At 36.9% G+C, this 25578-nt stretch overlaps 1 protein-coding gene across 2 annotated transcripts in view; it reads left to right on the top strand.

Annotated features, from left to right (window-relative positions):
• The first annotated feature begins 7591 nt into the window (after window positions 1–7591).
• Window positions 7592–25578, top strand: part of slc4a11 (solute carrier family 4 member 11) — a 212185-nt gene continuing 194198 nt past the window's right edge. Inside the window, exon 1 of one of the 2 annotated variants that reach the window (XM_038304653.1) lies at window positions 7592–7870. In XM_038304653.1, the coding sequence (XP_038160581.1) occupies window positions 7807–7870 (64 nt within the window). In that variant the 5' untranslated portion in view covers window positions 7592–7806. The remainder of the gene's footprint in view (window positions 7871–25578) is intronic. The other variant, XM_038304656.1, reaches the window with a different exon arrangement.

Below are 25578 nucleotides of genomic sequence, written 5' to 3'. Positions count from 1 at the left end.
GGTTTGCTTTGAACTTTTCAGCTAAACCAATTTTATGCCTTGCGATTATGTCTCCAGGCTGTTTTCGTGCTGAGGGAGATGAGACCATTAAGGTTTCCTCACCTCTGCCTTCAACTCTGCAGTCAGTCATCTGTGGTGCATTTCTGCATGCTAATAAATCCTGCAGAAAGGAAACAGACAATCCTCAATATGGAGCTTGTCAAAAGAAACTGCAAAGAAACAACAACATCACAAGAGAGATCTTTTTGGGTAATCATCGTGAACATGCACCCTGCAAATAAAGTATTACATAACACTGCCATATGCCCATGTTAATGTTGATGTGTGGCCACGGCGGGGGACAACCACCTACTGGTTGTGGATCTTGATCCAGAGCCAGATGAGTGTAAAACCACAGAGGGATGATGCCATCTGGAGCAGCTGTCAGCCAAGGAATCTCTTTCAGGCTTATTAGAGAGCACAGGAACAGGAGGGGTGTTCTCCTCAGCTCAAAGAGAGGTAGACAGAGGACATGAGGTACCAGTGTGGCAGAGGACCAGGAAAAAGGAAATTACTACAGGCTAAAAATGGGGGGACATAATCAGCTTCCGTGCTCTGATGTATTTCCTTAAAAAAGAGAAAATATGGGAATGGAATATGGTTTGGGGATGTGTGAAATGATACTATCATTATGATGATTTTAGAGATGTTTAGAGCATAATTCATATGTAAATGAATTAAATAAAAGGTTTGCAGGGGGAATTAATCAAAGACATGGGGAAAAAATTATTTTGACTTGAAAGTGGCTAAAGCTGTATTTCATCATCAGCAGTTCTGGGTATGTGCAGCACAGAGGCTAATTATTGTACATCCTCATTCCATTTGTGACTAGAGGCACACAAACAACTTTTATGAGTAATAATTCTCTGAACACATCCACAATATTATGTCCTGTATGAGCAGTGGACTGTTTATCAGTAGAAGCCCTTTAAATTATGACAGAGGAGAAACCCAGGCTGGTTAGTTTATGCTATGCTATGTTTATGGCATGAGTTGTCTTCTTTTTCATTTTTTTCTGCCAAGATCAAGAAAAGCAGACCATTGAACCCCACTGGAGATAAAGATGAAATGAGTTCCTCGGATTTTCACAGGGAAAGCAAAGCTCTTTTATAAGCTATTATTGATGATAAAAGCTGTTTTAGTCATAACGAGGTAAACATTCTGGTCTTGTTTTCTGACTTAAAAGTTTAAGATCAATCAAGACAAAAATAGTTTAGTAAAAGAATGATCAACCTTTAACACATTCTGTTTTTTCCAGCTCAATTGAGAATAAATTGTTCTCTCTTATTGTTATTCTAAGCAAAACACTTGAATCTCATGAGATCAGATATGAAGAGTCTGTGAATATCAATGTTTAAATTATGCCATTCATTCGTAATTTCATTTATTTATTACATTTGGCCAAGCTACTCTAAAAATTACTTGGATCGTAACATTATTGTTGTAATGAGTAGACATGAAGACCCGAAAGTTTAACCAGACACAATAATGCCGATTCTATTATTTATTAACAAGGAAACTCAGGAACAGTGGCAAAGGCAGAACCTCTGGAGGAGGATATTAAGGTTAGTGACCAGGCAGGAACTTAAATATGAGAATTTGTTGAAAAATAAAGCCACAGACCACATCAGACTCCGTAGGACAGCAGGGAGACTTTACTTTGGTGCCTCAGTCCAACAAGCTGGTCAAAGCAGGAAGACATCAATGGAAGCTCAACTGGTACAGGGAATCTTTTTTATTGAAATAGCGAGTAACTGCAGGGTAATGGCAGAACATTGCCTGTTTTGAAAGTTTACCAGAAGATTGCGAATTTAAAATTAAGGGTAAAACTAATTATTAATATAGGTAGAAAAATTATAACTGTCATTTTGTTACTGCCCAGAGTTCTTGGTCTCTCACCAATTCTTAACACATTTCATCTCAAGGCACTTACAGAGACAAATCAACCAGATCATATAGTCAAACTAATTCAAAGTTATCAATCTAAAGAAAACCAGTTAAATGCATTGACTCATTGACTCAAAGGCAATCCCTCACACTAAGCATGCTTGTTGCGACAGTGGAGAGGAAAAACTCCCTTTTAACAGAAAGAAACTTCCAGCAGAACCAGGCTCAGTGTGAGCGGCCATCTGCCGAGGCTGACTGGGGTTTGAGGAGACAGACGCAGACATAAAAAAGAAGATATAAAAGGCAACTGTAAAAGGCGGCCCCTACCAGGAAACACAGGCAGTTAGACAAGCTCTGAGCCAGCTCCCATGTTAGAGGATGTAAGGGAACACATACAGTTAGTCACAGTCAGAGAACAAGGAGTGGAAGGGCCATTTTCCACGGTTCGGGTCTTTGCAGGCCCCGTCTTAAGTCCACTCCATTCGTCCAACAGCAGCTTTTATAACGTTTATCATGGTAGCCCGGGACATTACCCTTTAGCTACGGTGGTTAGCTGGTAGCTGCGACCCTCATGTAGCAGCTCCCCGGTGGCTCCTCCCAGGCAGGACCAGTATGGCACAGGTCAGGCTTCTAATGGGTCCTCTGCAAACAGCAATTGGGCCCAGCTGTTGCTCCTTTGGTGGTTAGATTTAGGTTACCAGAGCTGGATTAGCTCTCTCTTTTCTGCAAACGGCAGTTTGACGAAACACTGCGTTCAACTCGGTTTGAATTGCAGGACAAGACAGCCACTACAATCAGCTCCCTCTGAATCGTAGGAAAAGGATGGGCACTATGATCAGGTTGAATGGGAAGTTCTTTTTCTAAACTCCATTGGAGGGGTTTGTCTTCAGAGGGGTGTCGTTCCGGTTACGTCACTGACATTTGATCGTAGTGGAGATGAATCTCTTTCTCAGTGCGAAGCTCAAACGATCTCTTGGGGAAAATGGATCCAAACCTCCTGTTTGAACCCCAGCTCAGTTTGTAGCTCAGTTGATCCTTCCAGGGAGAGAAGGTCCGAAAAAATCCAGTTTGCAGGATGACTTCCTGCCGAGAGGCAAAGACAAAACTCAGGTAGACAAAAACTCAGTTTGACTCAGCAAAACTCAGCTTGTCTAGAGTACCCAAAACTGGCAAACACTCTGGCGTCGAGGTAGTGGCAGTCAGCAGCTTAAGACGCTCCGTTAACGAGGAAACCATCAGCAGGTGTGTGAGGAGGCAGACCAGAGCCAAGCACCTCCTGGTGGGGGAAAGGAGGCAAACACAGAAACACAAACACACAGACAGGAGTCCTGACAGAACCTGGGTTGAAGCGGGCCGAAGAGCAGGCTTGAATTGGTGGCCAAAGCAGCGAAACAAAGTCTGGCAAAGGGAAGCCAAGAAAACCAGGAGACAAACAAAACATATTGGACAGGGAGGCAGGGAAACAACACTGGATATTTATTCTCTCTGAAACTTTAGATTATATGGGAAATCTTGCAGGCCAGAGTATAGAATATCCTCCTGAGACAGAATATTTATTTGTGTCCATTATAGTGAATATCTTGTTCACCCTAATCTTCTTTTACTGTTTAGAATTAACTCATCAAGCCTTACTGTACTCTCTAGAGGACATCTTGGCCTTTCCAGTGATGTATCATTTCAAAGGTGTACATTCTGGAAACCCCCTTTTATGTCAAATAATTTCCCTTTTGTTTTTGTATGCAGGATAATTATACATATACACTTGTTAATTAAAACATCAACAACAGTATTTTGACTTCTTGAAAAATGTTTAAATATTTCGCTATTAAAATAATAGCCCTTTTTTTGTCTACGAACTGTCCGGTGTGTTGTTTGGTCTTCATCTTCTTATTTGCTCACAGATGTTCTCTAACTATTTGAAGGAAAAGTTATGAGGATTTATGCTTCATCGTGGCTGTTTTTATAATAACGAAATGCTTAATAACAGTCTAAGGTAGATGATCGTTGTTAATGTGCTGTGATAGAGTTTCACTAAAAATAGGACATCTACCTGAGGGGATTCCGCGACATCTACTTTGTCTGGCTTTTGAAAAATGGTACAGATAGCAAAAACCACTATACTCTGCACAGTTGGCCTCTTAAAACAGCAATTTTAATGCTCTGGCTATCTGGCTATTTAAAGCATAGAGCTAATGATGAGCATCTTGTATAGTTAAATTATGTTGGGCAGAGCAGATATATTATTTATATAACACATTTGTTGTCCAAAAATCTGGTTTTTGTATAGTAGATCAGAATCCTCATCTTATCCATCGAAGCTGTACAAATAATATACCTATTGTTTCAGTTACCTTGTGGGAAAATCCAAACCATTTAAATGTTAAACTATTAAAACAAGACAACTGTCAAGAGATTTAAATAGAATACTAAATAATTGAAGCATTTCTCAGTACAGGAAAATAATCTTACATGTTCTCTGCTCTGAGTGGCACTTTAAAAATGTATTAAGAACCAGAGGTGAGAGGGGAAGTAAGAATAGCACCACTTGAAGGTTTTTGCTCTCTAGTTGAAGTAAAAATAGTCATAAAAAGTATTACTGAAATAGCAGTAAAAGGTCTGTTAGAACTTTTACTCACCTATTGAGTGTCTGATTAAAACAGGGGTTCCAAAACATTTCACGTAATCTTCAAAAACTATATAATCAACTGGTGAGCCCCTAAATGTACGTAATTGCTTTACTCTATTTTTATTTATACATATCATAGGGACTGGTTTACGCCAGTTGTGTTAAAAGAAGTTTGGTTTTAATTTAAACGTAGGCGTTGGAGTTAAGCATTTTTTTATTTAAACGTATTTCTTTCTCAATTCAGAGAGGGAATAATGTTAGTTAAATCACCATAAGGATATTTCCCTGAAGCAAAAAATTAAAGGTGCTTTTTAGTTGCTTCTTACAGAAGATTATTTTTCCAAAAACTTAAGTAAATATCACTAAATATATGTTAATTATAGTCGCTACTATCGATACCTAATAAAGACACAGCAGTAGCATCATTTTACTTGTAATTGGTTCTATGTGGCTACACAATTCTATGGTGAAGTCCAGTGTAAACTTTCCACAGTTACAAAGGATTTGGAGCCCATGCTGGTGTCAAATGTATACTCTGTAATCCATAGTCAACGTGGGCATCTACCATAAAATTTAGGATGCTTTATGGTTCCTTCTACTAATAAATGTAATGGAGATGATGGTTTTACTTTCTCATAGGATTTGGCACCTGACTACATCTGCCAGTTATTGTACTTTTTTCCTCTTTAAAAGATGCACAGATTTCATGCTAGAAGTTAAAGAAAGCAACAAATTCATTAACTTGTGGCGCAAAATTTATAAAACTAATCTATCAGACTCTCAGGATATTTAGTACAGTTGTAGGGAATGCTTAGGATGCCCTATGATCACCTACAGATAATTACGCATAGCAGTATAAATAGCCATAAAGTTGGCAAATGCCTGAAGGTGGCAAATGTCATTAACTTGGCAGGAGTTAAATTCTGTTTCTTTGCTGAAAGTAAATAAAATTTTGCAATATAATATTAAGTGACATGTCATCATCAACCACAGTGGATATACTGCCTTTTTTCAAGTTGACATTTATTCTCAGATCAAAGGAGAACTGCAGCAGTCAGTTACCTCTGAAATATCAGGTTGCAAAGAACTCCTGCATAGTGAGAGTTTGAACTGGCACCAGCAGCAAGGTTTCTCGTTGTTTTCCTCTTTAGCACCTGGGTCCGGTCCTGTACAGAGCTCCGAATAAGCCCCGTCTAAGCTAGTTATTAAGCCAAGTATCTTCTTGTGCTAGAAGACTTGTACCATTTCTTAAAAATACTCTGAATTTCAACTAGTATACACCACTTGAAAAAAAAACACACAAAAAAAAACAATAATTTACTGCAAAATTATTTCAAATGTGAACTATTTCAAAATGATTTAGCACTGGAAGTGAACACAAAATTAGTTTTAGTTGATTGTTTCAACACCTGGTTTTTGTGTAATATACTTTTCATGTATGAAAGTAAATATGAATATTTTTTTCTATTAAATTTAATTATTGCCAGTTATTCAAGCTGTTCTAATAAATTTGTGGCAACATTTTTTTCATTTGTTTGGAGCATCCCTTTGTCCGTGGTAAAATGCAGTCTTGCCCATGACCTCACATAAAGAGACCTCCAGCTCAGGGGCTCCCAAATATTTTTAGCCCCTGACCCCAAAAGTTATGCAACAGACTGGAACCCCCCCTCCCACCAAATACATGTAATTACAATACTCTATTTGTATTTTTATACATTTAACATAATGTTCTATTCATTTTTTATATTTCATTATTTAATGTATCATTTCAAATGTATTCTAATGATTTACAATGAAATTGATTATATAATGCTGCATTTAGTGGTATAATAGTAATTAAAAAATAATTTATATTTAAAAAGGTATTACAATAAATAAAAAATAAACAAATAAGTTAATAAATACTTTTTCTTAATTCATGGTATATCTATCTTTTTTTTTACAGGAACTTCACATTTTTGTATTTCCTAATATATATTTGTCTCCATATACTTCATGTATATGGTATGTAATATTCCCCTGGGGTCCAAACCTCTACTTTGAAAAGCCCTGGTCTACCTGACGATCTCAATCTAACCAGTCAGAATCAGCTTTTCCTTAAATCTTTAATAGCCATGTTGTGCTTGGTTGCAAATGCAATGTTCCCTATTTACCATGTGTGATTGGTAATTGTTTTTTCAATAATTTTAAACTATCTAATAAGATATTTAGCAAACACTGGAAAATAAACACAATTTCCCCACTGTGGGACAATAAAGGGATTTTCTATTCTATTCTATTCTATTCTATTCTAAAATATCTTATATCCTGCAAGTCCATTTAGAAATTACATATATGAACAGTTCCACCTCATTTCATAGACTTTGCTCACAATACCTTGAGTTGCCAATAGCTCCTAAAGCCAAAGAGGTTCTTTTTTAAAACCTTGAATGGATTTGATCAATCCAGTATCTTTGATTAAAAACCAATTGGTATTGAAACTTATGTTTTTAGTGATGCAGTGGAAACTATTAAACTTTTTTTTAATTGTATGTATATTGAGACACTCAGGGTTGATAATTTTGACTGGTTATTTACTAAAATCCCCTCTTGTAAAAATGTTTTCTGATAGACACATAATTTATGGTCTGATTTTGGATAGCCACAAAAATAAATTCCTTGTAAACACTATCATTATTGTGGGGAAGTTCTTAATCCACAAAACTAAATACCTTAAAGTCCAACATAAGTTTTACTGTGTTTCACAACCGTTTTCTGTGACACTATAAGGCCTTTTACCCAACCTGCAGTCAAAATTGTAGCCTTTTATTTTGCCACTTTTCTCCAGTAATAGTATTTGCCTTTTTAAATATTATATACTTTCTGTGCCCTTTGTTAGCACCCTTTTTTTTTTTGCACACTAATCTTATACTTTTGTATTGTGTTTTGTAGTTTATAAAGGAGGAGCTCGTTTAATAAGAAAAAAAAAAAGAACCAACTTTTCTAGTGTTCAGCAGGCTAAGCAGTCGGCGGGGCGTGGTCTTTGTAGTCCTGGCAGACTACGGGCGCGTGCTGTCAGCCTCACCTGGAGATGACCGGGGTAATTAATTTGACACGCGCCCGTTACTTTCACTTTAATGTACCGACTAGACTAAAGTGGCGCTTCTCAGTTTAGTCAATAAGCTCATTAAAACAACAATAACAAAAAAAAGCAAAGGGACTTTAGACGGGGTGTTTTTTGTTTTGTTTTTTATTTTCTTTTGGAAAAAAACGTAATGAAAACTGCAAAGGACGATGGAGAGGTGAGAGGGATGACGACGATTAATTGTTTTATAGAAGGTAAGTGAGTTTCTTTTTTTCCCAGCTTCATTGTGTGGTCGCTTTGTTTTTGTTTTCTATTTTGCTACGTAAACAGTCGAGACTTTCGGTGTGATTATATGACTTAAAACGGTGCAGAATTCATTCTTAATTACCTCTAACGCTGCTGAGTTATTCGGGTTAAGTCCCAGTTAAAATACATCAATCTTTACATTTTGCAACAAATATTTAATGAAAGGTATTTAGGACAATGCGTATGGTGCTGCTGTTTTAGTTTCATTAAGGAAACCATGATATCAAACTAGGGGCAGAGGCGTATCCAGAAAAAATTTATAAACCCAGGCAATAACCAGTATACACTGAGGGGTGGCCAAAAGCGGATAGGTGCCAGAACCTCAGGCTCAATCTACACTGTTCAAAAAGTAAAATGAACAATCACAACATCCATATTTTCTAAATAAAGACAATCTATACTTTCCTACAGCCTTTGCTAACAAACAGATGCATATATTTAAACATTCATGCTGTCTAAATTAAAGGTGTGAACAAAATTGTTTCAGCTTTAGCTCTGGGGCGAACATCTTATTCATTATCATTACTAACCTACTTTTATTAATAATCTTTCAGCATAAAATTTATATTTACATGTTCTAATATCTACATTAAATGGATAACTTAAATATTTAAGTAGTTCTTTATCTCTGATTTCAGTGAAGATTCATAGATGACTTGCAGAGACATAATTTTCTCTTTACCTCATATAACACAAAATCTAGTTCTGAAAAGGTCATGAAGTCTGTATTTATCTTTAATGTTAGTATATTGATGTGCGTGATTAGCCACTGTTTTTTTTGTTGTCAGGTAATTGTTTACATAAATTAAAATGTTAAATAAGTTAGAACATTCCACTTGAGAGTATTACTGCTGCCACCGACTGTATTAAAGGGAAAAAATGGTAAGGGTGGCCGTGGCCCTCCCTGGCCCCCCATCTAGCTACGCCCCTGACTTACGGTAAATTCTTGCTGGCAGAATTAAAAGAAAAAAAGGTCATAATTAGCTGAAGAGTAGGGTGTGTCCAAAAGAATCGGTACAATTAGATGAGGATCCAATTTACAACTGATTATCCTCCAGTTACACATCTCTAACATCCCATTAATTGTCCAAAGTTTGTGTTTTAATGATTAATTTTTATGTAATTGGGCTTCCTTAACCATATGTTGCTATGTTCGATTGTTTTGTGAAAAAAGGCATGACAAAATACAACAAACATTATAAATACCCATAACTAAACTTTAAAATATAGCAAAGACCAAGAGAGCTCAGAATAACTGCTTTAACAGTTTTATATTCTGCAAAAAAGCTGTGACAATTATCAGAAAATTTATATTTCATTCTAACAAAATGTTTGATAAATAAAGTTTGATGAATGTTAAATCTTTTAAGTAGTCCAAAGAAACGAAATTTCAATCAGGGCAAAATTCTTTACTGCAAATATATTTTCATTTTAGAAAACAGAATATTCTACCTTGAATGTTAAAAATATTTTGCTTGAAATAATTTTTAAAGTTAACTTACAAGTAATTTCTAAAATTCCTGATTGAAGCTCAACCTTCTGACTGATCAAGCATTTGTTCGCATTTGAATGGTGAGATTTTAGGCGTATGGGGTCTGATACTCTGAGAATAAGGTATTTAATCCTGGACAGTAGGAAACTGTTCAAACAAATCAAGCAACTAATTTTACAAGTAAAAGGATTTATTTTTGGAATAGGAAAATTATAAAAAAAAACCTATTATATTACAAACTGTAAGTAAAACATTAGAAAACATTAAAATTTGTTTTGTCAAAGTTCTTAGAAAACAAACACATTTTTAAACCTTTTTTTAGTATAGTTGGTTTTAAGGGGGAAAGCACCTAAATTATACTGGTAATCGCTTTAATAAACTAATCACAAACATCCATGTCTGGGGATCCTAGCAAACTGCAGGAAACATACAGAAAAAATGCTTAACATGGCAGAAATTATCTAGTTGAACCTAAAGAGAGCAGAATGCTGATATTTATGTCCTCACTTAATCAACTGAACCATTATTTAAAAAAAAAATGCAAGATTTCTCTGGAAAGTTGGGAGAAACTGAAACAAAGCAGTCAATTTTTCTGATTAATGTGAATTCTTTTTGCCGTTTTGATGCATTAAGAATTAGATTTTAATATTTGGCTCACTTTGTAAAGACATCGCGAGCTTACATTATACAGGGCCAATCCGGCTAACAACTCTGCAGCAGCTCGCTTACCAACAAGGAGGTCGCTCTGACTGATTTAATGGTTGTGATGGGGCGTTGGATGAAGGAGTTTGCCCCGCAACCGGATGGTTGTTGTTTCGAGCCCCGGCTCCGCCTACAGTGTAGTTGTGTCCTTGGGCAAGACACTTTACCCGCATTGCTTACTGATGGTGGTTGCAGGGACTGCAGCCTAGCTTCTTTCGAGCCCCAGGGCAGCTGTGGCTACAATGTGGCTTGCTACTATCAGTGTGTGATTGAAGGGGTGAATGAATAAATGAATGTAGTGTAGAGCACTTTGGTCAAGTCCTTTGACTTGAAAAAGCCCTATATAAGTAGAGGCCATTTTTTAATGTGTACCGTGTGTTCCCAGCAGGAAAGGAATGGGAGCAAAGATGGTCAATGTTTATAAATGAAATGTCTTACCAGGATATCTTCTTTGACACATCAAATATTATTTTTGTGTACCTTCCAAGACCAAGTGCATAGTAAGGTGCAGACATTTGGTCTAGTTACAAACTAGAGGCTGACACCCAATAAAATCGTTTTAATATCTGGGGTTTTTAAATTTGACATTGGAATATTAAATATTGACTCTAGATCTCAATAAATGGGAATCATGATTCTAATGTTGAAATATTTTTTGTCACATTGCTAAAACCTCTGCCAGCTAGAGTCTTGGAATCCTGATGTATGTATTAGGTGACTCAACTTACACTCAACTCACACTCACCTTGTGTGAGCTAACTCTGGATCTCTACTCCTTTGGTCCAAAGATTATTATCTCAGTTTTGTTTTTATTCAGTTGTAGAAAAACGACCAACCCTTAACAATCATAGACAGGTTTCAGGTATTACAGGAGACAATCCCCCCCTTAACGGCAACCCCCCCCCCCCCCTTTAATGACCGACCTTCAGAATCATAGACAGGTTTCAGATATTACAGGCTAACAATGGAACCAAACGACCCATTCATCGGTTATCATTTGCATGTTTTCAAGCGATACAAGGCTTTGTCTGTATAAGACTCAAACTCACTGCAGATCCAGACATTTGAGTTGAGAAAGCTTCCTGGAGAGGTGGAGAAACGTCTTCAAATCTTGGAAACCAAGTCCAGTGGATATTTTTTGAACTTTTACGGAATCAGTTGTAGAAAATTATGGCAAATCCACACATTGATCTGATCTGAGCATCTAACCAAATCTGATGGGTAACTAGTTACATTTACTTAGTTAAATGTGCTTGAATAATTTTGTGATAAGAATGTACTTTTAGTAGTAGCTTTACAGCATTGTACTTTTGCCTTTTATTTAAGTAAACATATGAGGGAAAAATCACCACTCCTGAGTGAAATTTCTCCAAATTATCTCCACCATTGCGAGTAACTTCACTTAACGAAAACCAGCATGTTTTTAACAAATATGCGCCATTGAGAGACACTTTATTTGTTGCACTCAAGGCTTGTTTGATAAATCTCCCCCCCCCCGTCTGCTGTGGAAGTTGAGTGAAAATGCGGTAAACGGTATAGTGTAATTTAACCTATATTATAACTAATGATTTTGTAAGTTTTATAACTATAATCATGGGTAGTAAGTAGATCAGTAGCCTTTTTACAAAATACTTTTTTACTCTTACTTTAGTAATTTCTTTAAAGGTTACTTTTTAACTTCTAAACGTATGATGAAATAGTGCTACTTTTACTAAAATACAGTTTATGGGTACTCTTATCCCACTCTGTTAAAAATCTCCTGTCCCCACTGGATGATGGAGTATGACCTATATTTGAAGAAGGATCGATATAAATGAATTGTTCTTATTAAGTGCATCTATCAGATTTACTCATGAGGTTGTTTCTTTCTGTCCCATGTGGAACACGAATATAAAACCAAAAGTTTGAGGACATTTAAAACGTGACGCTTAGATAAAGCGTGAAAATCCAATATTTACAGTCCAATACAAGCAGCCAAAATGATCAACTGCAGAAATAGTATTATATTATGTCGAATATAATTAATAAGCTGTTAGGATATTCCTTTTTTGTTTGTCAAAATTTGTGCATTTAAAGTTTAAGATCAAATATATTTCAATAAGGGGAAGAAAAAAAATACGGCAGAGCGAGTCAGCGCCGCAGGTGCAGTGTTGCCAACTCAGCGACTTTTCAGACCCCTCCAGCGACTATTTTTCAAAAAAGCGACTAGCGACAAATCTGGCGACTTTTTACGGTGTCACTGGTGGCTTTTGGAGACTCTTACATGAAAGCATGTAACGTTCCTACTCTGCCGTGAGGCGCCTCCCCCATCCCAACCCCGTTCTCCCGCAGGAGTCCCTCTCAGCACTGCAGTCAGAGCCGCAGGATGTTTACCCTCAGCGTCCTGACTGCAAATGAAGCGCGCATGCGCCGGGATTGACGGCGCAAATTGATCACAATAATTAAAATAGCCTGCGCAGTCGTAACATGCAACTTTTGTCAAAACAAATTAACATGGCACGGAACCACCATGTTTGTTTCGTTTTAAAGTGGGGAAACGTAACGTTAGTTTCTCAGGTAGCTCATCTGATGCTTTCCTTACCGTGTTAGTAGGTTACAGACAGTGATAAGGTTGGCTACTTATTTTACTTTTAATTTCATTTGAATTAGCTTAAGCAGCGTTTATATTTTCTTTATAAATAAATTAACTTGCAAATTATGAGGACAAAGCTTTTAAAGTTTAAATCTTCTGGCAAAGATAAAGTAAAGAAGATCCTGCAATTTATGGAAGTAAAGCAGAATAAAATCCAGCAAGATCAGTAATATGACAATTAATTATATGCCACATTCCCATGTAAATATCTGTCTTTGGAGGATGTGTTTTTTAGCACCCCTACTTCTCTCATTTTTATTCCAAATACAATTTATAATTTGAATCACAGGGCTATTTTTATCTCTATGGTTAAGTATTTTCTTTAACTGCTATACTTTCCTGTCTTAAAAGGCAGAACTCTTCTAGTCAAAAAAAAACTCATTTATTGAAATGGGGGGACCTATTGTTTGAACCCCTTAGGGTCTTTTAAAAACAAAAAATTATTTTTTTGCACTTTATGAAACAAAGTACCCTATATTTTGTGGATGTACAGCTACATTTCTCATGTTAGTTTGCGTAGTTTTAACACAAACATTTATTTTTCATATTGCACCAGTACAGTTAATGAGCAACCTGTACTTGTGTGCTTGTTTGTTCTGTCTAAAATGTTTATTTTGGAATAAAGAGGTTAATATAAAAAATATTTTTTGTCCGATTCATCGATTAATCGAAAAAATAATCGGCCGATTCATCGATTTTTAAAATAATCGTTAGTTGCAGCCCTAATATCAAGCAATTATGCTTGTGCTTCTGTCTGGCTTTGGTGCAAAGGCTGAGAAGAGCAGAAATGTCCTGCACCCGCACAGGTTTTTATCACTGTCGGACTTGTGTTTGGAGATTTAAAGCACAACTCTGATCACGATAGAGCAAATATTTAACATCCAAGGAAAGCAAAACAGGTTATCTGTCAAAAAATTAGAGAAAATGCAGCTTTCAGTTAATGTAGCAGAGTTAATGTTGTCTAGTATTTATGATTTACTCATGTATAGTTTCTCCTTATAGGGGTTGTCTTATATGTATATATACATATATATATATCTTAAACAAATTGAATACACATGCTCTCCTTAACCTAATGACAATTGTAGATTCTATTTATATCTTTTAACATGAATATTATTCAATAAATAATTTTCATTGTAAGAAATTATGATAAAATATTAAATATTTACATATAATATACAGATATAAAATGAACTCGGCTGTACAGGCCTGTCTTTTAAAGCTAGTTAAAGATGGTTTATTAAACTGTTGGCTGCAGTAGCTTTTTTTACTTTTTATATAACATCCATAGTGCTTATATGAACGATTCACTAAGGCTTAAATTATTAGCCTTTTGACCCCCACCCCCCTTTGCTTTAGCTGATCATGTAATACACTAATGTTGCTCCACACTGCTCTTGATCATTTAAGCCTTTTTAAAAATTCTCTTTGCTTTTGACCTTGGGATTTCCTTTTTTTCCTCATCATCCATCACATATTGTGTAACTGCCTGTCTTTGTAGGATTACCACTTTTTTATGCCATTTGGCTGGCACTCTCATCCCGAGCTCTGCATGCAGTTGAGAGTGCATACATGTTGTTTTCCTCCTACTGGGATTTGGACTCTATCTATGATGCTGTTAACATCACGCCGTACATGTTGACCTACTCAAAAGACTGTGGCCATAACCCCATTAAAGCTGTGAATCCTTCAATAAAAAAAAGGTAGGGTCCCAGTATTATCTGTTAGTAATTGAAATGTTCAGCAAAAAATATACCTTTACGTAAAATTATGCCTCCAGTGTGAAAGCTTAATGCTCATTATTTATTTATTTATAAAAAAAATTTAAAGGGAGACATCTACATTGTTTTTTATGGAGCTTTTAATGACTGGATTGCATTATTCCTACAGTAGATATGAACCCATGATCCGCTTTGTGCAATTTCTAGTTAGGTCAACCAGTTTATTATCCAAACACTTTTGATTTTACTAAACTAAAACATGACTAGAAAAAACTAAATGTAATACATTTTGTTCAGTTATTCTTGCAAGCAAAAAAAATAGCTTATTAAATGGAACTTTAAAAAATACATTTTGTAAATTGAAATTTGACAAAAATGCAGAAAAATAATTTAAAAGGTAAAACATAAAGTTTGCTGTTTTCTCTGATTTTATTTAAGTTATTTTTCAGATTCATTTTTATTCAGTTTTCAGAAATGTTAAAGCTACAATGTCTGATTTTCAGAGACATCTAATTGTCAGACTGCAGCGACATTACCTGCCCCCCCAACACTGCCCGTCTCTCCCAAAAATACGTTCATCATGGTACAAAATGGCTTCCTCTACGTCACTTTATCTATCTTGTCAAGTGATAACATGTTTAATTAACATTATATCTCAGCATCAACCTTTTAAAAAAAACTATTTTTATTTAGCCTTAGAAAGAGCCTTTTGTATCCTTCCTCCAGCACAGACATGGACTGTATGCTGGTGAAGATTCTCAGTCATCCAGGTCATAGTCATTCCAAAAAAGTAAAAAAAAAAAAAAAAAACAATCCACTGGACTTTGTTTCCAAGTTTGAAGATGTTTCGCTTCCCAACCAGGAAGCTTTTTCATTTCAAAATGTCAGAATTAGCGTTGAGTTCGAGGCTTTATAGAGTGGACCTAAACAATGCCTTCTTTTGGTTTAAAAAAAACATGCAAACTGAACTAGAAGAAAAGATCCATCCCTTAGGAATGGGTAGTCGTTTGGGTTCTTTGTTAGCATGCAATGCACAATACTGGTCTTTGCTTCTAAAAGGGGGTCGTTAGGGGGAATTGTTGCACCTGCCTGAACAGGCGAGATATCCCCATAGAGGGGATCATTACATCTCGCCTGTTGTGGTCCATTCTATAAAACCTCCAACTTAACACTTATTATGACATTTTGAATTGAAAAAGCTTCCTGGATCCTTAGATACTTAGTGGCCATCTGTCCATCTCTGCAGTTAGCCTCCAGAGCCTAGCCTTGGCCTGCCGTTGTCTCTTCCTGCGCTGTTTCCCTGGCGAGCTTCTCCGATGTCATGCTGTCCACCTCACGCAAAGCTGCAGCCACTCTTCTCTGCCTTCAGACTTCTCCGCGCGGTGGACAAATCCAATCTCCGCCGCTCTTCTTTGAATCTCCGTGGTTAGCTCGGGCCAGCTGTAGCCTCCTCCGGGCCATTAGCGCTCTTTCCCAGCAGACCTCCCCATGCTACTGCTGTTCTCATCAGCATCCTCCTAAGCTAGCAGCGGCAAGCTGCCGCCTCCGGCATAGCTGGCTGGCTCGTTGCTGTAATGGAGCTCTCTCTCCTGGTGTTCGCACACTGATTCCCCGCTGCTTCTGCTTGAGCTCAGGAATATGGTCTCAACTTACCTCTGTTGTCCAGGTCACTTGTCCCCCTCTTCTGGACTCTCTGACCAAAGCAAAACTTAGCTGAGGGCAGAAGAAAGACATGAGTCCACTCATAAAAAAACAAAACATAAACGCAACATCCGGGGATTGAAATCACTCATCCTCATAATAACGGGGTGGTTGCTAGTTGTGGCTGGTGGAAGTCTAGTTTACATAGATCATTTTATACATGGTATTCCATTAGTCTGTGTGGCAATCTCTATAGTCATTAGATTGCCATCTCTGTGCTGCTATAGAGCAAAAGATGTCTGCCTCCACAAATGCAAACTCACTCCTATATAATTATATAGAAGTAGTTTGTTAGTCTGCCTCTAGTAAAAATAAGAAAATTGTTAATGAAGAATTAAAAAAATTATTAAGACGTATTGAACAACCAAAAACAAAAAGGGGAAATGTACAAACAATACCATACAAAATAATGTACTATTAATACAGACTTTAAAACATTCTCAATAATAGACATTTGAAATGAATTGGAAAGAGTTGTAGTACAATATGTACATAGATGGGATAAAGTGCAATAATATACACCATATGTACACAGGAGGAAGATGTAAATTAGGGGAGAATCAGTATTTGTTGTGTTGTTTATGATGTCAGGAGCCAAAAGACCTCTTGTGTTTCTGCAATCTCTGCTGTGGCTTCTGCTGGCAACATGGACTAGTCCCTCACACAATCCAGTCTGCTTTGAAATGCATTGATCTGCTCAGCAATCAACTCCCTAACCGGCCTCTTTGTTCTCACCTTGATCCTGGTACCAGTTTACCTCTCATCAATCCTCTACTCTCCTCCCAAAGCTGTGCCAAGAGTAGGTGCTGCTTCTCTGTCCAGTTCTGTTTTCTCCACTTTTTTTTCTCCTTTATTTAACATTATATAGTTTGACAAATCAAAACGCTTTATACAAGCATCACTTAGTCACACTTAAATACCTAGAGATAAGTGCACATTGTCAAACAGATAAACTTGAAAAACGACCCATATGGTGAGTATTCATGCCAATAACAGGGTTTCTGTGTGGATATAAAAAGAATAAAACATTTTTTGAAAAACTAGTTCTTTAAAAATACAGTTTTTATCACTCTGACACCTTCAATCTTCTAAAGGTTTTTCTAAAATTCGTCATTGTGAGATGTAAACTAAAGAAATTAAGTTAAGAGAATATGTTTGTATTTGTTGCTGCATTTAATAACCTTGACATTAGTTTATCATGGCAATTATTAGTTTATTTTTAAGAAGTAATTTTGGTAGATTTACCATTGTTCTGTTAATTCTTGTATTTTGTAATGAAGAAAGAATAATGTCCACTGGATGGTCCAGTCTTTGTCTCTGAAGAACCATTCTTGACTCCATCCCTGCTAGATGAAATAGAGGAAGTAGATTCAGGTAGCTGTGATGCACTGTGATGATGCAGTGAGGCGAAGATAGGGAGGATTTTCCATTTCTTGTAGTGATTTATCGCAGACTCCTGCCCCTCCCTTAGTCGTGGAGTTGACAGATGTATACAAACTTTGTTGGATTGGAGTTTTAGAGGGAGACAAAAATTTTTCGGCTGTTGTTCATTGGTCTTGCCCACGGTGTTAGAGAACTCAGAAAGGAATAATACCTGAGAATAGGATTATCTGTAGTAGACTAGTATCTGTAGTATTCTGGCTGGCCTTAATGTGATCAAATTCACTTAATGTTAATGTTATTCAATTTAAATTTTTTTTAAAGTTAGTGTTTCCTTAGTATTTCTTTAATAAAGTAGACCTAAATAGACCTAAATAAAATGAAACCTTTTTTCTTTTTTTTATTGAGAAATTAACCAAATTAGATCTGCTGGATGTCTCTGCCAATGTAAATCAGCCTGGGATTTAAGTTTAAAGATGTCTGAAGTGTTCTTTTTATCTAATTTTCTTATTCCACCATGCACCAGCTAGCCACCTCAGTGTGTCTTATATGTTCATGGATTCTTAGATGAGTTTGAAAATCATGTTAATTGTTGTGAGTGTCATTCATTAACAACTGTGTGGGTGAGTGTGAAACTAAGTAGTTTCTATTAAAGTCATTAATCACTCAGTTCTAATGCAGTAATGTTGGCCAGTCAGTTAAGTTCCAGCTAATTTTTCTGCCTTTAGAAACTCTTATCTGCTAAAGTCTGATGAACATGCTTGTTCAGGTTTAATAATGCTATAATTAAAGCATTGTTGTTAAATATTTTACCTTTTTTAACTAGATCTTTCACATGTCTTAACTGATCATATAAAATACTACCACAATTATTCCATTACCTACATCATAAGTTTAGAGGGACGTTTATGATAAAAAATTTACCTTTTACACTACAGAGTTTTCAATTGAAATAAATGATTAGTTGTTATTCAAACTAGGAAGAAAGAAACCTGAGGGACGAGAGAAGCTGCCTCTCGCAGTGTGGTTGCTGCTTATTTCATAACTTTGCTGTATCACTCCACCTTTGGCGAGGCAGCTCCTCTTTATCATTACCTCTGAGACCTCTCCTGACCCCCTAAAAAAAAAAAAGTATTTCCACAATTTGGCAATAGAAACATTTTCTGCCACTGTGCAGATTAGTTGCTTAAAGAGCCCCTTTCTATCACTTCTGATCCAGAGTTGTCATGCTTTGCCTTTATGATATAGAAATCTTCCAGAAACAACCTGAACGTGGAGCAACAACTTCATAACTCAAACATAATAATTCACTTCCCTTTATTTTAACCTCATAAAATCCATAAAAATATTCATTAGAATTGTAACTGATTTAAATGTATGTTCATGTTTTTCTTTGTTCACTGTTAAAGCATTTAACAATTAGTAATGTTTACAGTACAAGGATTTTAAATTACAGTGTAAATAGTGGAGCATTGTTATGATTATCACGCAATCCGACTTGGTCTCTTTCATGAGGCAATGTTCCCGGTCTTCAACATTTAAAATGAAGATGACTGAATTATTTATTTCAACCTATAATCTCCATCACTTCAGTTAGACATTTAAGTTAAATGTAGTTGTTGTTATGCAGTCTGATTAATTTCAGCTATTTTTCTCGGTAAGACTGAAATACAATTACCGCTAGATATTCCCACACTAAATTCTAACTATTTTTAGTAGAGTTGGGCATCGAGAGTGGATAATGGATCTGAACAGGTTCTAACCTTTTAGGTATCATCCCTTATCTGAAAACTTTGTTTAAATTTTAAACTCACCTATAATTACACATTGTGATTCATAATCATTATCAAATGAAAGAGCTCACTTAATGTTTAATTCAGAATTATTCAGTCCATTGTCTAAGAGATGTCAGTAAAAGAAAAATTTCACATTAACCTATTTATACTGGATTTTTTATTATTGCAGTAGATTAATTTTCCTCATATTATGCCAAGAAAGTAAAGAGAAAGACAGGATGACTTAAATATAAGAATAACATTTTTCATACAATGAAAAGCACCACATATGAAACCAGACTGTCACATGCACCCTGAGACTGTATACCAAGCGTAGCGAGGGAGGCCGAGGGCTAGTGAGTGTCAAGACCACTGTCCATGATGAAACAACTAAGATCCAGGAGTACATCAGAAAGATGGCCCCCAAAGACAAATGGCTTGGCGAATACCTCAGGCAGGAGAAAACCGAAAGTGAGGACAAGAAAGATGAAGGAGAACCATCATGGAGGGACAAGCCGCTGCACGGCATGTACCACAGACAAATAGAAGAAGTGGCTGATATAAAACTAGCACTAATCATGGCAGCACAAGAACAGGCACTCAGTACAAGATCAATTGAGGCCGGGGTCTACCAGACCAGGCAGGACCCCCGGTGCAGACTGTGCAAAGATGCCTCTGAAACAATACAGCACATAACAGCAGGGTGTAAAATGTAGGCAGGAAGTGCATACATGGAACGCCTCAACCAGGTAGCTGTCATATTGTACAGGAACATCTGCCATGAGTATGGGCTGGAAGTCCCAAGGTCAAAATGGAAGACACCTCCTAAGGTAGTTGAGAATGACCGAGCTAAGATCCTATGGGACTTCAAGATCCAGACTGACAAACAGGTGATGGCTAACCAACCAGACATCGTGTTGATTGACAAACAGCAGAAGAAGGCAGTACTGATAGATGTGGCAATCCCAAGCGACAGCAACATCAAGAAGAAAGAACACGAGAAGTTTGAGAAATACCAAGGGCTGAAAGAGGAGCTAGAAAAGATGTGGAAAGTAAGAGCAGCAGTGGTGCCAGTGGTAATTTGAGCACTGGGGGAACAGGCACTCAGTTTGTGACCCCCAAACTGGGAGAGTGGCTACAGCAGATTCCAGATAAAAACATCAGAGGACTCTGTCCAGAAGAGTGCAGTCCTAGCAACAGCTAAGATACTGTGCAGAACCCTCAAACTCCCAGGCCTCTGGTAGAGGACCTGATCTTGAGGATGACACATACCACCCCAACCGCAATCCTCTACTCTATAGCCACACATTTACATCATTAGTAAAATTTCAGACTCAATATGCTTCTAAAAACCAGATGAAATGGAACATAAAACATTAAAAAAATTCTGACTACGTGTCGGACGGTCACAAACCCGCACAGACCTCAAGCGGAAGTGTGCAGACAAAAAGCAGCTGTGATTGGTCCTTGGTATGCCTTTCCGGCTGTCTGTGTGGTCGTCCTTCTCGATTTGTTGCCGGGGTGCGCCATTTTAAAAAAAACGAGGAACAACTACAATGAACACCTACGATGAAAGGTTAATCTGTCTTTTTGCTAACTCCATTAACAGAACCTGTTCCTCTTCGATGTCTTGCAACTCTAGATCCATCTCCGTGACCGTAAAATTTTGCAGATGGGCCATTGTTGTTTTGGAAGATAAACAACCCCACCGGCGCCGCCGAAGTTCTCCCGAGTTCTCGAATAGGCTCCCCCGTGCGCTTTGGTGAGAAACTGCTGTGCATCCCAAGAAATTCCAAGCAGACATTGCGGAAGCATACCAGCAAAACTGGATCGCAACCAGACCCAAGCGACATTTGATGTGTGCGGCTAAGATCTGAATGGACAAAAAATATAGCAACCACATAAATGTAATGGAAGCAGCGCCGGCGAGAGAAATGCTACAAAATTAAGAGAATGGAATTTTTTGGTATAAATTATTACAGTTGGAAAATTTAAGGTTTTGAATGTAGGTTAGTGTTTCTGATTGAGTTTAGGCCAGCAGTGAAGACCTTGAAGGCCCTGACCACCACCACTCCTTTTCATGATTGCAAGCTTGATTTTGTTAAAGAACATGGAATTTATTATTTATTTGTTATTCAGTTGTTTTTGCCCCGCTTTCAGACATTACAGCTCTTCAAGACACAGTGAATTATGTGATGTTCATTTTTCACCAGGAAAATAAGTCTGCCCTCTCCAACTGCCTCAGTCGACTGCCTGTGATTCAAACTTTTGATCACAGAAAAGGAAATGTTGAGTTATACAACAATGTTTATTTTTAAACGATTATGTGACAACTAGTTTTTCATAGTCAATGTTGATTGCGTCAACTAATGGCCCTTTCGGAGCTTGCATCTATGTTTAGTGTGTTTGTGGTACACCGGTTGGTTGGCACTGTGCTTGCGTAGACTGGAAGTACAGGTTTATGTAGATAACCAGTGGTGGGACCAAGTCATTGTTTTCCAAGTCATAAATCAGTCTCAATTCTTTAAAATCAAGTTCCCAGGAAAGTGAATTGTTAAGACGGGCAAGTCGCAAAGCCCTGCAGTCCTTTTAACCACAAAGTAAATCTATATTTACCAATCATGAATGCTTCGGTATGTATACGGTATATTACAACAAGTGCAACTGAAATTGCAGAAAGATAAAATAGTGCTGACATTGCTTAGTTGTTAAAACTTAATAATAATAGAAAACATCCATGGTATTTCATGCTTTTAAAGTCATAACAGGTCCACATAAAAAAACGACTATTGAATAAATAGAAAAAGGTTTCAGTGGAAACAAAGCTTTTGACCATTATAACTGAAAGGGAAACGAATGACATAGAAATAGGATGAAGGAATGCTATTCAGAGTTTTGTGGCTGGCTTTTAAAGAAGCCATTTTAATTGAGCCCTTAAAACAATCATTAAATAATTTTTTTTTATTCATCCTGCTCTCGCAGCTTACAGAGTTGACCTTACCCGCACTCTGCCTGACATCCAGTCTCCACTGTTAGCCTCCAGGGCTAGACCCAGCCACCCACCATCTGCCCCCAGATCTGTTGGACTGTCTGTTGAGCATCTTGCTCTGATCTACAACATTTTACCTTACCTCCAAACCAGTCGCAGCTGGTGGAGTTTTCTCCATGGGGGCTATATATTAAAAAATTATCACATCAGTATATTTATATGAACAACAAAAAGCAACATTATAAAGACAAAACATTATTTCATGTATAGGTTTTCTTTTTGTACATAAATCTTACCCTTCTGAGACTTTGTTACAGCAAATCAGTGTTTTGCATGAGCTTGACCGATAAAGCTTATCTTTGTGTTGGATCATGTCGACATCGATTATTGAAATAATTGTCAACTTATTTAGTAATTAATTAGTTAACTGGAGTGTCTAAATCATGCCTTTAGCTGAGAGAGCGACCCAACGTGAACAGCAATTACACAATATGAAAAAATATTTTTTTTTTATTTTGCATTTAAGATGAAAATCTTTTTCGTCTGTCAGTATGCCCTATCCAGATTATTAATCAATTAATCAAAAAAAATTGACGGATTAATAAATTTGCAAAATAATTGTTAGTTGCAGCATGAGATGCAGACTGGAGGCATTGGCCCAGTAAGGTGGTTTGATTGCTTTGTTTGGTGTAATTTCATTGCAAAGTAAGTCTCCATTCTTGTCGTTGCTGTGGAGCACAATTTGGTGGCCTCTAAAGGCTTGGGCTCAATGCAACTGGAGCAACTGAAACTGCCTGCAAGCCTCACCATTGCACACGTATAAACTCAATGAAAGATACAGAGCCTATCATTTACATTCTTTTCGATCTTTGGGTTTTGGGGAGAGTAGCAAGTCTTTTCAATTAAAAAGGGTGAAGTCAGAAGTAATGTCGAAGTCTTGTCACAAGTCGAGTCTAAAGTCATCAAATCCTTGACTCGAGGCAGACCCAAGTCCAAGTAATCTACATCCCTTTATATAAATTTTTTAAAAAACACATGGACCACAAGGCTCTACAGATTCACTGAGCTATTAAGTTGTTTTACAAGCTGTAAACGCCAACTGCATTTTATTAATGTGTCCCATGAAAAAGAATATAATATTTACAAAGATATCAGGGGTGTACAATTGTTTTTTGATAAACTGTTATTTGTCTTTAGATGTCATTTTGTGCTAAAGGCAGACACTGACATTGTGTGTTACAAAATGCAATTTTGTGTTGCGATTGTGTTTAGCTTGATGACAGACAGACATTATGTTATCCTCTGTGGAAAACGGCACTCAGCCAGCATCTGAAAATGGACAATGTAAGGCAGGAGCCAGTGAGGGGAAAAAAGGAAATCCCACCCAGTGTTTGTCCACTAACTGTGTCTTTGCTGTCTTCCTGCTTTAAGCACAATACAGCAAGGTGCCCTTTGTAGTTTATTGCTGTTTTAATGCTCCCTGTAGGTGCACAGAATTTTAAATCTTGCTGCAGAGTGACATGTTTTCATAAGCCACCCGGGATAAACAGAGGGAAGGTTAAGCTTTTTTTTTTTTTCTTTTTTTTTCTTTTAATGAGACCGTTGATCTATTTTTGATAATGGTGACATTATGCTCCTGCATAAATATTACTGGTTTAAAGCAGGTCCCTGCAGTCTTTGCTTCTAAAATGAAAAACTCCTCTTGACCTGAGTAATAGTTTTCAGGAAATTATGTTTTTCCTCCAAATGGTAGGTCTGTACAATTTAATATTAGATTTTTAAACTCATCAGATACTCAGAGATACATGCACAATCAGTGTTATTGGATTTACCTTGACCCTTGACCCCCACATAATAAATGTATCTTTTTGGGAAGGATCTAGAAAATATGCTCCTACCCAGGACTGATTAATGACAGTCTGTTATTAACAGTGTTACCAATAAGAATGGGTAGTAAGATTTTTATGTGATTATGTCTGCGTCCATTTAACTTTTACATTAAACAACAGGATCCATGTTTAATCAAAAGACAGCAAGCAAGTTTTGATGGTACTTTTGTGGTGGAAATGTCTAGGAGAGAGTGATTTCCGAAACGGAGGATGATCCATGGGATTTACTTGAAGTTAAAGTACCTCTGTCTTCCTTCCTTCCTTCCTTTGGGTAATAGGAATCCTAAAAAACATTTCCTGTGTGTGACAGTGTGGTTTGTGGCTCCAGTTTTGGTATCAGAGTGAGGACTGTTTAAAATAAAGTGTGGACATGTGTCTTTTTTTTTGCTAAGGGTTAGATTAAAGGCCAAGGTAAGGTATGCATTGGTAAGGCTTAAGTTTAGGGTTATTGTAAAGGTTGGGGCATAAAAGGGTTATGAATGACAAAAAATTAATGGGAGCCAATGGGAATTAACACATGGTCCTCACTATATATAGCAAGAAAAAATGTGTGTGTGTCTAAATGTGAAGGCAGAGTTTAGGAAGCTACAGCACTGAAAAACAAGAACACATCTGCCATCTCCATTGCCACTTGTAAGGATGGTACTGGTGACAAATATTAACCCTGTTATTTCTATACATTGTTTGATAAATATGAACTCATTAACAAATTAACCTTTAATACTCAGTGTTTTGAAATATTTCATTTTCCAGTAGAGGGCAGTGTCTATGCACAGTTAATCTGTCCCAAAGAGAATGTAATTAAGATTAAGGTTATAGTGAACATCATTTAGCTAAAACGACTCTATTAGGCAATCTTCTGCTCTGTTTTTTATTGTAAGAAAGACTTGGATCTTTATTTTACTGCTTATTGGGATAAGTCACTGTAGTGTATACAGTGTCAAACATATTCATACACATTTGGTTTGTTAAATGAAAAAGAAAAAAGTGATATAAGATTAAATTTGTGTTTTTTCTGGCAAAACAAAATCTAAAACGCATTGAATGTGTTTACCTCATATGACCCTAGATCAGGGGTCAGAAACCATACCGAATCAAACAACCATATTGGACCAAAAAACATCTGGAATGCAAAAACGTAAAAGTCTTACATAAACCTTGTATGGCAACACGGGCTTTAAGTGATTTAGCCAACTGTAAAATATGATTACATGGGCTTAAATATGTAATAAGGATTCATGGTTAAATGTTGATCCTAGAGCAAATGTCACATTATGTGACTACTGTACGATATTCATTGTTTTAATTTAAAATTCCATAGTAGAATCAGGTGAGAGAGGAGCAGTAAACGCTCTCACCTCATGGAGTTTAC

The sequence above is a fragment of the Cyprinodon tularosa genome, unplaced genomic scaffold (assembly GCF_016077235.1).
Source record: "Cyprinodon tularosa strain WSP-4 unplaced genomic scaffold, ASM1607723v1 ctg54, whole genome shotgun sequence".
NCBI classification, from domain to species: domain Eukaryota; kingdom Metazoa; phylum Chordata; class Actinopteri; order Cyprinodontiformes; family Cyprinodontidae; genus Cyprinodon; species Cyprinodon tularosa.
Note: the sequence above shows the minus strand (reverse complement) of the source record. Positions and strands in the feature narration are given on the sequence as shown.